At 40.4% G+C, this 13,946-nt stretch overlaps 1 protein-coding gene across 1 annotated transcript in view; it reads left to right on the top strand.

The window, feature by feature from the left end:
* fyco1b (FYVE and coiled-coil domain autophagy adaptor 1b) overlaps positions 1 to 13,946 on the top strand; it is a gene marked incomplete at its 5' end in the record, with an annotated part of 81,113 nt that overhangs the window by 58,307 nt on the left and 8,860 nt on the right. Inside the window, 5 exons of the mRNA XM_084327962.1 lie at positions 4,232 to 4,399; positions 6,261 to 6,401; positions 8,168 to 8,373; positions 12,157 to 12,298; positions 13,218 to 13,307. Coding sequence (XP_084184088.1) covers positions 4,232 to 4,399; positions 6,261 to 6,401; positions 8,168 to 8,373; positions 12,157 to 12,298; positions 13,218 to 13,307 — 747 coding nt within the window. The remainder of the gene's footprint in view (positions 1 to 4,231; positions 4,400 to 6,260; positions 6,402 to 8,167; positions 8,374 to 12,156; positions 12,299 to 13,217; positions 13,308 to 13,946) is intronic.

Here is a 13,946-nt window from a genome sequence, read left to right as displayed (position 1 = left end):
CTCCTGTTTTGCCAGTACTGTGGTATGACTGATAGCATGTGGTTTAGGAAGAGGGAGTTTTTCACAAATCCAGCGCTCCCTTTCTCATGCCTGGCTGTGACGTAGTTTCAGAAGCAGCACAGATGGTAAACAAACATGGCGTCGTCGGTAGTGTGGGACGTTTTCAAAGTTTCAGAGGAAAACAGTTCGCTTGCTATTTGTAACAAATGCAGAAGTTCCACGAGGAGGGAAAGGGGCAACAAGCTATAACACATCCAACCTAATAATAAGTCACCGGAAACATCACCACCGCTACGATGGCGTATTAAAATCCGACGACGGCGCGCAAGCAGCTACAGGCTAAGCTGCTGCAAATCCAAAGCCAGCTGCAAAGGAACCGGCGCGGCTTGTACCTATTGATGAGGCGTTTGCTAAATTAAAGACGTTTGACAGAGATAATTTGTTTGGTTTATTTAATTCTTTTTGAGGCGTGCTGTCCTATAAATGCCAAGTAATAGTTGTTTCATGCACCAAGACCACAACAGTCTCCTCTCCTATAGCGTCAAATGTTTTATCTGCTGACAAAGCACAATACCTGTTGGTTTTTAGTTCACTCATTGTTCAGGGAAACACATTGTTAACACTTTAACTGCCGGGAAACGCTTTACAGCGTCATTCCCGGCCATGCTCAAGTTGCCGAAGGACGCTTTACAGCGTCTTTAATATCAATATTTCAAAAATCTGCGATCGGATTCATATTTCCCCTCCGCTGGCCTGAGATCCACCAGGAGGACCCACTGAGCTCTCTGGCGGTTCAGGAGCGCCATCTGGTGGCCGATCGGCGCAATCGCCAAACAGGAAGTGCTGTGGAGGTTGTGCTGGTCGGCCATATTACTTCCGGGCACTCGGTACATGTCCCGGGACTCTGGCTCGTCACAATATAATAGCGATCCATTGCCAATAACTCGATAAACAACATGATTTGGACGTATATAGTATTATACAAGCTGGAAATGGTTCATCAGGATAAACATCCCATAATCTAAAACGGTCTACACCACGCTGATCGTCCAACGGCGCGAGGAAGATTCGGTAAGATTCAGCGTTATTGTTGAACGTGTTCCATATAAACTATTATGATGAACATATGACCCACACTAGATGAATGATATAACGCTGCCCACGGAATTATAAACGATTCCCCGCCCATCCGGTCATCATCAGATCATACGTAGATCGTTCTAGAAGTACGTCCAATTGAAATTTGTTATATCGCCCCGATTGCCATCAAACTGTATTTCATCATCAATATAATGCATTTGGGGCTATAGATCACGTTCTGGAGAAAGCTGCAGAAAGAGATGAAAACATACTTATACATTAGACCATACTTTACTATGAATATGTGAATGAAAAAGTTTAACGTTGCTACACAATGAACAATACATATAGGACTTTGAATGGGCCCTAATAATGGCAATGTAGCAATAGAATTTAAAAAGTTATAGCCATGCAAAGAAGGGGTACTTCTCCATAGACAAATAGAGCTGGCAATCTATGGTATATAATGAATTTAACCCATGGCACCCAAAGTGTTAATGACATTGACGGATTGTGAATTTTGTGATTGACTCAAATTATATTTATTTGGAAAAATGTTCTGTTCTCTGGGCTTTGTTTTGTTCATAGTAGTAACGCTCATGTCATGATAAATCTGGTTAGGTCAACTACAGGAATATACATTTAAAAAAATTAATTATAATTAGGGATGCTCGATATTGGCTTTTTTACCGATACCGATATCCGATATTGTCCAACTCTTAATTTCGATACCGATACCGATACCGATATCAACCGATACCGATATATGCAGGGTTTCCCCCCAAAAAAACTGAATAATTTCAGGTAATTAATAATTTCACTGGATGCATTCAAAAGGCTTTCTAAATGTAAGCATTATCTGTGCAAAATATGATAATTAAAAAAGTTAAAATTAACATTACATATCTCTTGTTGTTGAATTAAACCAACATGCATACTTTTGACAATAAATAAGAATTGGTTCTTACTTGCTTGCCTGGGTAAATAAAGGTTAAATAAATGTAAAAAAAAAAAGTTTTTTTTTTTTTTTTTTTTTTTTCGATACCGATATTTTCCGATATCACATTTTCTAATATATCGGTCGGCCGATAATATCGGACATCCCTAATTATAATACAATAAATATATATATATATATTAGCGGTTATCGGTATCGACCTTGAGGAGCAGAACGTTATCGATATCGGGGTCAAAAAATCAATATCGTGCACCCCTACTTATAATAGTTGACGATAATAAACATTAAACATTTTGTCATGTGCTCAGGTCAGAGGAGGGCCTGGTGGTGAAGCAGCATTATGATATATAGTGTGTCATGTGTTCAGGTCAGAGGAGGGCCTGGTGGTGAAGCAGCATTATGATATATAGTGTGTCATGTGTTCAGGTCAGAGGAGGGCCTGGTGGTGTAGCAGCATTATGATATATAGTGTGTCATGTGTTCAGGTCAGAGGAGGGCCTGGTGGTGAAGCAGCATTATGATATATAGTGTGTCATGTGTTCAGGTCAGAGGAGGGCCTGGTGGTGTAGCAGCATTATGATATATAGTGTGTCATGTGTTCAGGTCAGAGGAGGGCCTGGTGGTGAAGCAGCATTATGATATATAGTGTGTCATGTGTTCAGGTCAGAGGAGGGCCTGGTGGTGAAGCAGCATTATGATATATAGTGTGTCATGTGTTCAGGTCAGAGGAGGGCCTGGTGGTGAAGCAGCATTATGATATATAGTGTGTCATGTGTTCAGGTCAGAGGAGGGCCTGGTGGTGAAGCAGCATTATGATATATAGTGTGTCATGTGTTCAGGTCAGAGGAGGGCCTGGTGGTGAAGCAGCATTATGATATATAGTGTGTCATGTGTTCAGGTCAGAGGAGGGCCTGGTGGTGAAGCAGCATTATGATATATAGTGTGTCATGTGTTCAGGTCAGAGGAGGGCCTGGTGGTGAAGCAGCATTATGATATATAGTGTGTCATGTGTTCAGGTCAGAGGAGGGCCTGGTGGTGAAGCAGCATTATGATATATAGTGTGTCATGTGTTCAGGTCAGAGGAGGGCCTGGTGGTGAAGCAGCATTATGATATATAGTGTGTCATGTGTTCAGGTCAGAGGAGGGCCTGGTGGTGAAGCAGCATTATGATATATAGTGTGTCATGTGTTCAGGTCAGAGGAGGGCCTGGTGGTGAAGCAGCATTATGATATATAGTGTGTCATGTGTTCAGGTCAGAGGAGGGCCTGGTGGTGAAGCAGCATTATGATATATAGTGTGTCATGTGTTCAGGTCAGAGGAGGGCCTGGTGGTGAAGCAGCATTATGATATATAGTGTGTCATGTGTTCAGGTCAGAGGAGGGCCTGGTGGTGAAGCAGCATTATGATATGATATATAGTGTGTCATGTGATCAGGTCAGAGGAGGGCCTGGTGGTGAAGCAGCATTATGATATATAGTGTGTCATGTGTTCAGGTCAGAGGAGGGCCTGGTGGTGAAGCAGCATTATGATATGATATATAGTGTGTCATGTGTTCAGGTCAGAGGAGGGCCTGGTGGTGAAGCAGCATTATGATATATAGTGTGTCATGTGTTCAGGTCAGCATTATGCAGGGGTGTAAAGTACTTGAGTAATTGTACTTTGTTACAATACTTAAGTACTGTTTTTTGGGATTTGTACTTTACTCAAGTATTATTAGGTTTGTATACTTGTACTCTTACTCAATTACATTTCAGAGAAAAAAAACATACTTTTTACTCCTTACATTTAAAATGCAGACCTACAAAGTACAAGTCTCGCAGGTCCAACCATTTTAATTAGTATATTCGTTTCTCTGGCCGAACTAACGTTAACGTTATTAATCCTGCGGTCGCACTTTATTTAAAAACAGCCAATCAAATCCCCATCAATGGAAAATGAACCCGCCCATACCCATGCTGATTGGTCCTTGTGCAAGACTAGAAAGCGGGGATCTTTGATTAAACACCTGCTATCAGAAGAATAGACAGTCAGAAATTAGTACTTAAGTACATTTAAAAGTAGAACGTTTTTATCCAGATACTCTGACTTTTACTTGAGTACGATTTTGAGACGGTACCCATACTTTCACTTAAGTATAATTTCTGGGTACTTTTTACACCCCTGGCATTATGATATAGTGTGTCATGTGTTCAGGTCAGAGGAGGGCCTGGTGGTGGCTCAGAGGGCCTGTCAGGACCTGAGCGAGAGTCTACGGAGAGCCACGAGGGACCAGCAGAGCTTCGACCTGAAGACGACCGCCGAGCTGGACGACCTGCACCGCACCAAGACCAACCTGGAGGAGAGGCTCATCGAACTCATCAGGTAGGAGCTGATCTCCGGTCAGCCTGGCTCCACGCTGACCCGGGTGTCGTCGTTTCTTTTACATTATATTAGATTAAAATGTATTGCCATCATACAGCACAAGTACAGTACAACGAAAATAAGTTTGACATCCAACCAGAGTGCAAATATAACAGTAAAGTGCAATAGTGGTATACAATGTACAGGTGATTAAACTGGGTATACAATATATAAATTAGTACTACTGAGTAATAGTGCTAATCAGATGTATGTACAGAGTTGTAGTATTAATATGTATGTATCGGGCACGTTAAAGTAAAGTAAACAACAGAATGGACGCCTCGTAGAGATTGAAGTTGATGCATCTTCTAACTACACACCCTCTAGACCCCTACAATCTGCATCTTCTAACTACACACCCTCTAGACCCCTACAATCTGCATCTTCTAACTACACACCCTCAAGACCCTTATGCTCTGCATCTTCTAACTACACACCCTCTAGACCCCTACACTCTGCATCTTCTAACTATACACCCTCAAGACCCCTACGCTCTGCATCTTCTAACTACACACCCTCAAGACCCCTACGCTCTGCATCTTCTAACTACACACCTTCAAGACCCCTACACTCTGCATCTTCTAACTACACACCCTCAAGACCCTTAAGGCCCTCCCATAGTCGAGCAGACTGTACACAGAGCAACTCTGCGGAGGTCCGCGCAGACTCTTTGAGCTTTTGATCTCAGCGGACGTCCGCGCGTCAGAAAATAGGAGCTTTGCACTCTGCTGTGGGTCTGCTTTGACTCCCTTTGAGTCCGCGCGGACCTCCGCGGAGTTGCTCTGTGTACAGTCTGCTCGACTATGGGAGGGCCTTTACGCTCTGCATCTTCTAACTACACACCCTCAAAACCCCTACGCTCTTCATCTTCTAACTACACACGCTCAAGACAACTAACTACACGATGTAAGTTGCTTTGGATAAAAGCGTCAGCTAAATGACTAAATGTAAATGTAATTGTCGTAGAGACTGAAGTTTGGCTTAACATCTGATGTTCGCAGGGAACAGTGTACAAGTTACCCTTGAGTAAATGGACAGGGTATTTATAGTGCAGCGTGGTCCACAGAATTATTGCAGTCAATGCATTTTCGTACAAGTCAAAATATCGGTGTGTTCTGCTCTCTAAGGGCAACAATTGTCAGAGGTCAGAGGTCACAGTCTCTTTTCAGCTAGTCTGCTTCTTTATTTTCTACCTTTCACTTCCCTTTTCACTTTAAGTGGACTGCGTTTATATATAGCAGCTTTTATCCAAAGCGCTTTACAACTTATGCCTCACATTCACCCATTCACTCACACATTCACACGCTGACGGTGGAGGCAACCATGCAAGGTGCCAACCTGCTCATCGGGAGCAGTTAGGGGTTAGGTGTCTTTCTCAAGGACACTTCGACGCGCTGCCGAGAGGAGCCAGAATCAAACCGGGAACCCTTCAGGTTATCAGATGACCACTCTACCTATGAGCCACTGTCGCACCATTAGCTTGGCATTGGATAATTCCTTTAATAATATATTATATGAGGATGTCCTTATCTAAGCTGTCCAGAACCCTGTCAGGATGTCTTGCAATCCTCTAAACTTCCCACAACCCTGTCAGAATGTCTTGCAATCCTCAGCTCTAAACTACCCAGAACCCTGTCTTGCAATCCTCTCTTGCGTCCCAACTCTTCAGAAATACCATTATTCGAAAGAACTCCTCTTTGTTTTCAAATGTCAATCTCGATACCAAACCACCCGAACGAGTCTTGACAATACAATCATGTGGGGCTAGTGTCTGTGATTGTAACCGAGGGGTTCTAAACATGTCCGGTGGCGCCCTCCGCAGGGAGAAAGATGCACTGTGGCAGAAGTCAGACGCCCTGGAGTTCGAGCAGAAGCTGCGGGAGGAGGAGACGGAGAGGGACGTCAACTACTGCTTGGGCTGCCACAGCCAGTTCAGCTGGTGGCTGCGCAAGTACAACTGCAGGTCAGAGCCTCACGTCATCAGCCTAACGGCGGACTCTTTAGATTAGATTCCAATTGTGTACCCAAGTACAGTACAACGAAAATAAGTTTGGCATCCAACCAGAGTGCAAATGTAACAGTAAAGTGCAATATAAAATGTGCAGGTGATTAAACTGGATATAAAATATATAAATGAGTACTACTGAGTAAGGATTATATGCAGGTATATTCAGACAGATATGGAAATATATATATATATATATATATATACACACGTTAAAATACACATGTATATATATATATATACACGTCAACGTTTTTTTTTTGTTTTAGAATAAATGTTAAATAGCGCTACATTCTGACAGCCATCACTGATAGAGTGTCTGTCTCCCAGTCCCTCCACTCTGCAGTAAACACAAAATACATGTCCTGGTATCGCATTCCCACTTTATCCAATCAGGAGAGAGAACCCTAATAATAATAATAATAATAACTTTATTTGTATAGCACTTTTCATACAGAGGTTGCAGTTCAAAGTGCTTCACAACAGTAAAAAAAAAATACAGGCATGAGCGAGCATAGCAAGGTATGGTAAATCACAGTGTTTCACATTAGGATCTAGCATCCTAATAGGCTCTCTATTCAGTAATACAAATAATCACAGTGTTTCACATTTGGATCTAGCAAATAATAAAAATAGTTTAAACTGATTCAGTTTAAAAATAGTCATCAGTAAGAAGTAAAAAAAAAACTAGATATTCTTACTTATTTCAAGAAATCATGCCAAGCCAAATTAGCTTTGTTTACTGCAGTGGCAGATTATTTCACTTGTTTCAAGGGAGTTCTCTCTCCTGATTGGATGAAGTGGGAACGGGATGCCAGAAAAATGTATTCTCTTTACTGCAGAGCGGAGGGACTGGGAGACCCATGTTACTGACCAGTAGGGCTGACCTTCTATTTTTCTTTTTGGAATTCGAAGCTTCTGGGCCGATATTCGATTTTAATTTGAAGCTTCGAGATTAAAAAAATTATAATAATTTAAATTAAAAAAATAATATGTTGTGGGACTTTGTCAGTGCTGTAAAGTTTAAACATTTTAAAATCTTAGACAAACAAAACACTTTGCTTTCATGAAATATTGTAAGCCGTCATTTGAGGCTTTATAAAAGCAGCACAATGAACACAAATCTGTCAGTGCCGAGTCCGACCTCATCTTAAATAACAAACAGCATTGCTTGTTCTAGTTAACAAAGAGAGGCAGAGTTGATTTAGCAAAAAAATAACTTTATTATTATTATTTTTTTAATCAAATTTTATTTTCATATTCAAATCCCATGCCCATTGAACGAAGCTTCGAAGTATTTAAGACAGCCCTACTGACCAGACACTCTATATCAGCGATGGCTGTAAGAATGTAGAGCTATTATTTTAACATGTAGACCACTTACTTTAACAAACAAAAATAATACCACTGACAACACCTTCAAAGCGTGAGCCACACAGGAGGGAGGAAGCCAGTGTAATATCTGTCCCCATCACAAATACACATTCGCACACTGACCCAGCTGAATCTAAAGCAGTGATGTAACTCCTATGACTATGATGTGAATATTAACCGCACACTGTGGGCTGAGATGAAGGCGACAGACTGAGCCGTGCAGATGGAAACCCCCACACACATACTGTAGCGCTGCTCTGATTACCCCCATTCTACACCGTGAACCTCCCCATCGCCACGACGATGCAGCGCTGAAACAACCCCCCACCTTTTGCGATGTCTGTTCCCAGGCTGTGTGGGCGTCCCTTCTGCTACTACTGCTGCAGCTACGCCGTGAGCACCCAGCAGGGCGGCGGCAGGGAGCGCTGCTGCGGCGAATGCTACACCCAGCACTGTGCCGTGGTGGAGCGCCACCCGCAGGAGGACGTGGCCAACGCACCCGACACGCCGTTCAGCCCCCTGCCCCAGCCGGGCAGGACCGGGACACACTGCACAGGTGACAAGGGACTTAACACAATGGCGCCCGACCACGGATATATACGTGTTTCGAATCCATGCTTAATGGACCGAAGGACGAATATATCCGTGGCAAGTTGTTTTGGCTTTTATTCCATTTTAATAACCTATTCAAGGTCGCCGAGCTGCACTGCAGATGTACCCTACTCTTTGAATTCGAGAAAGTGCATTACCGGCCAGATCGCGATAATGCAGTGTTCCCTGTGGCCGAAGTTGTCTTTTTTTTTTTATCTCTAATGTAGTTTTCTACTCACCTGAAGCAATAGCTATTGTCTGTTGCACGGAATACGTTTTGGATCGCGGATTTCACTATGCAATAAGGGGATTTATCATCAGCCAATGGACATATCGATCTACCAGATGGCGATCGATAACGGGGAAATGCTCGGGGGGATCCAACCGGCTCCTGGTAAGATCTTTTTCGCGTAAATTACATGCTGATCAGAGCTTGCTATGATACTCAACCAGCCGACCAGCGTTTGTGGCTACTTAGACGAACACGGTTATTGGTAATCAATAATCAGAAACGACGTCCCCCGCCCCCCCCCCCCCCCCCCCCCTTTCATGCATACATGCTTGAGGATCATACCGATCATATGCAGTTTGAGTTTTAACTGTAGCTTTTGTATAACGGAAATGCCATTGGATATAACGTTAGTAGCTATTAGCCCTTTATCTCGCCTTCCAGGAAATATACTAGACCAAATGCCGTATAACGCTTATATTCACAGCGCTATAAAATATGAAACGTATTGATGATTTTTTTTTTCTTTAATCCATTTTGAAGGGACGGTTTATGGTCTCAATTGACAATGATAATGGACAGATAGCAATACTATAAAGTATAGATTTAGCTCTACAAACAGCCCCAAGTCTGTTTACATATGCTGGTCGTCTAGAGTGGGGCCCGTCTAATCCCTGTGGCCGTCAATGTGTTAATGTACTTAACACACGCACACATAACATAACACAAGATGACATAAGATAACAAACATAACACAAGATAACATAAGATAACACAAGATAACATAATATAACACAAGATAACATAATATAACACAAGATAACATAACACAAGATAAGATAACATAACATAAGATAACATAACATAACACAAGATAACATAACATAAGATAACATAAGATAACATAATATAACACAAGATAACATAACACAAGATAAGATAACATAACATAAGATAACATAACATAACACAAGATAACATAACATAAGATAACATAATATAACACAAGATAACATAACATAAGATAACATAACATAACACAAGATAACATAACATAAGATAACATAAGATAACACAAGATAACATAACATAAGATAACATAGCATACCGGTAATATAACATAACATAACACAAGATAACATAACATAACACAAGATAACATAACACAAGATAACATAACATAAGATAGCATAACATAACACAAGATAACATAACATAACATAACACAAGATAACATAACACAAGATAACATAACACAAGATACCATAACATAAGATAACATAACACAAGATAAGATAACATACCACAAGATAACATAACATAACACAAGATAACATAACATAACACAAGATAACATAACATAACATAACACAAGATAACATAACATAACACAATATAAGATAACATAACATAAGATAAAGATAACATAAATGGTGCATTTATATAGCACTTTTATCCAAAACGCTTTACAATTTGTTCCTCACATTTTACCCATTCACTCACACATTCACACACCGATGGCGGAGGCAACCATGCAAGGTGCCAACCTGCTCACCGGGAGCAGTTAGGGGTTAAATGTCTTGCTCAAGGACACTTCGACACGCTGCCCAGGACGAGCGGGAATCTAACCGGGAACCTCCGGATTACCAGACGTAACATATACAGTAACATAACACAACATAACATAAGATAAAGATAACATAAGATAAGATAACATATCATAACATAACACAAGATAAGATAATAATAATAATAATAATAATAATAATAATAATAATAATAATAATAATAATAATAATGAACTTTATTTGTATAGCACCTTTCATACAAGAATTGCAGCTCAAAGTGCTTCACAGCAGCAAAAAGACGGGCACAAAATTAGCACATAAAGTGCAGACATAAAAATTCACATTGTTTTTTACATTAGCATCCCAACAGGCCACCTTGTTTATGGTTTGATTCTATGGCAGTTTTAAAATAGACAATAATAAAAAGAGTAAAATAGAATAGACAGAGTAAAATTGTGCAATAGTGCAGTGCAATAAAATAGTAGAATATAATAGCCAAGAGTAGAATGATGCAATAGTGCAGTGCAATAAAATAGTTCTGAATTATTTAAACTGTTAGTTTAACAGTTTAAAATCGTCTTTACCTTCCCTGTTTGATATCCACAGTTCAAAACATGACAGTCTTCCTTCATGTTTGATACCCACTTTGACCCTTCGCACCTCCTTCTCAGGGCACAGTTCCCTTTCTCAGGGCACAGTTCTAGACCTGGGATAAGATGAGATAACACAAGATACCATAAGATAACACAAGATAAGAGATATATATATATATATATATATATATATATATATATATATATATATATATATATATATATATATATATATATATATAAATCTAAGATATTATTATTATTATTATTATTATTATTATTATTATTATTATAACATAACAACATAACATAACATAACATAAGTTGTTAAGTTAAGTTACATAACATAAGATATTTCTTTATTGATCCCCTTGGGGAAATTCAGGCATCAAACCAGCGCTCTGGGGAGATCTTTTATTTTTAGAGCATTAACTCTGTGGAATGGCCTGCCTCGGAACCTCTGCTGCATTTACAGTAGATTCACTTTTTAAAAGAATCTTAAATTGTTTTTAAATTGTTTTTAACACTGTAAAGTAATTTTTTGTTTTTGTTTTACACTAATGTAATTTTAGCTATATTAATTGTTACAGTAGGTTCATTATGCATTGTGTGTACTGACTTTTAATAATTTAGTTTTTTGCAATAGTGATTGTTTTTGTGTGTTTTTTTGTGTGTGGACCCCATGAAGACTAGCTGGTTGCTATCGCACCAGCTAATGGGGATCCCTAATAAAATCAAATCAAAATCAAATCATAGCAGCATGGGGGAGGGTAGGTACAGGTATGGGCAGGGTAATAGTTGAAAGACATAAATATAGGCAATGCAATTGTATCTGAATATAAAAATATGAGAAGAAAGTGTAAACAATATAATTAACTCTGAATATAAAAACACGAGAAGAAATAAACAGTGTAAACTATATAATTAACTCTGAATATAAAAATAAACCGTGTAAGCAAAGGTGCAGATGAGGGTCTGTATGTCCTATCGGTTACATTATACGTTACAATAAATAATTAGAATCTGAATATATATACTATGATAAAGAGTAAAAGTAAACCGTATACACAAGGTACCCTAACTGGCATGATATACGTTGTAGTCCGTGCAGGTTTTGGTGGTTAGAGTCAGACAGACAGTGGTCAGACATATACAAATGAGATAAATAAACAGTGTAAACAAAGGTGTGCATGTCTTGTGCACACACACACACACACACACACACACACACACACACACACACACACACACACACACACACACACACACACACACACACACACACACACACACATAACCCAGGGGCAATATATCGGTAACCGAAACAATAACTAGATACTCGTGTGCGTTCTCCAAAGGAGCAGACCAGGCCCCCAAGCAGGAAGACGGTGTGTTCGACATCATCACAGACGAGGAGGTGAACGGAGTGTACGACAGCGACTCCCTCTCCTACTCCACCGCCTGCTCTCCCGGCCACGGCCAGCAGGGGGCGGCACAGCTGTAAGTACCGCAGTGTGGTGCGCTTCCATGAGCTCACAGAGAGCTGTTTTTGCATGTAGTCTTTCATCTGGATCAGTCCTGTTGAGGTAAAGGCCTGTCTTTCACCAGGAACATCTAGATCAGTCCTTTTGAGGTAAAGGCCTGTCGTTTATCAGGAACATCTACAGTAGATCGGTCCTGTTGAGGTAAAGGCCTGTCTTTCACCAGGAACATCTCCCCAAGTGCACAGAAGCACGTTATGTTCTGGACAGAATAAAAAAAAAAAAAAAAATATGTATATATATATATATATATATATATATATATATATATATAATAATGTAATTAGCAATATAATTGGCATATTCTTGGTATCTGATTCTAGGGACATCTATGGATCTCAGGGAATGTATTCCCAGTGTCAGAAATACTGTGTCTGTTACTAGGCTTGAGTAAATTGTAATGAACCAAATGAGAATATCAATTAAATGTATTTTATCTTTGACTGTGAATAACGCCATGCTCAAATTGACCAGACCTGAAAAATCTAAGCAAATGAATAAATGGAAGATGACTAAACAGAAGGTTTTGTAGATACAGTACTGAACATGCCATTTGAAATATGATTATAGAATATAGAATATCAGGCCTAAAATTGTTATGCGATTAAAATGTGATTAATTAGATTAATTAATTACAAATCCTGTAATTAATTAGATACTTTTTTTTAATCGCCTGACAGCACTAATTTATATATATATATAACATAACGTACATTATGTACTTTATTTTTGTTTTCTGATGAGACTGCTTACTGTAGCTACATTTCTAAAAGCACTCTCCCTCCTGGCAAACCACCGCTCTCAGTCAAGCTCATTCCTTGCTTCCCATTATTGTATGTTGGTGTCAGTAGCTTGTTGTCTTATGTTGCGTCCTCTAGAGACAGCAGTGCGAGTGTGGGGGACACCACCTCAGAGGACACGGAGGTCCAGGACGCAGAGACCTGCCTGCTGAAGGCCGGAGAGCTGACGTGAGTCTGAGACCACAGCGCCGCTACAGTCACCGGCACGCTATCGCTGATGTCTGCTGCCGCGTTCTATTCCTTCTGTCATAGATGAGTTAGGTCACATGTAAAATGGTGCATTTATATAGCGCTTTTATCCCAAGCGCTTTACAATTTGTTCCTCACATTTTACCCATTCACTCACACATTCACATTCACACACCGACGCAAGTCAGCAGGAGGGGAGCATCTCTGGCAGCTAAGAGTCAGTGGCGTTGTTCGTCAAACAGTGTTAAACTCAGAGTGCATAGAGACCCTCTTCTTGGAACCAAGTAAGGTTTCGTGGATAATCCAATAAACCCCACCCACCCAACCACCTCCAATATACAGTCCCCCCCCCCCCACCCCACCTACCTAACGCCCCCCTCCACCCCACCTACCCAACCACCTCCAATATACAGTTCCCCCCCCCCCCCCCACCCCACCATGGCTTATTTTGAAGGTATGAACCTGTACTTTCATATCATGTAAAAATATTTTTTAAGATTGTTCAACAAGACGCTAAAGTCTTATAAAACGTATCACATATCCGGCTCCCCCTCACTCGGCTTAAACCCCGCCCCCGGACTGTTTATTCACTTCCTGGTTTGGGACCACCCCCCCTCC

Source organism: Notolepis coatsorum (genome assembly GCF_963971535.1).
Source record: "Notolepis coatsorum genome assembly, chromosome: 13".
NCBI classification, from domain to species: domain Eukaryota; kingdom Metazoa; phylum Chordata; class Actinopteri; order Aulopiformes; family Paralepididae; genus Notolepis; species Notolepis coatsorum.
This window is presented reverse-complemented; position numbering and strand designations above follow the sequence as displayed.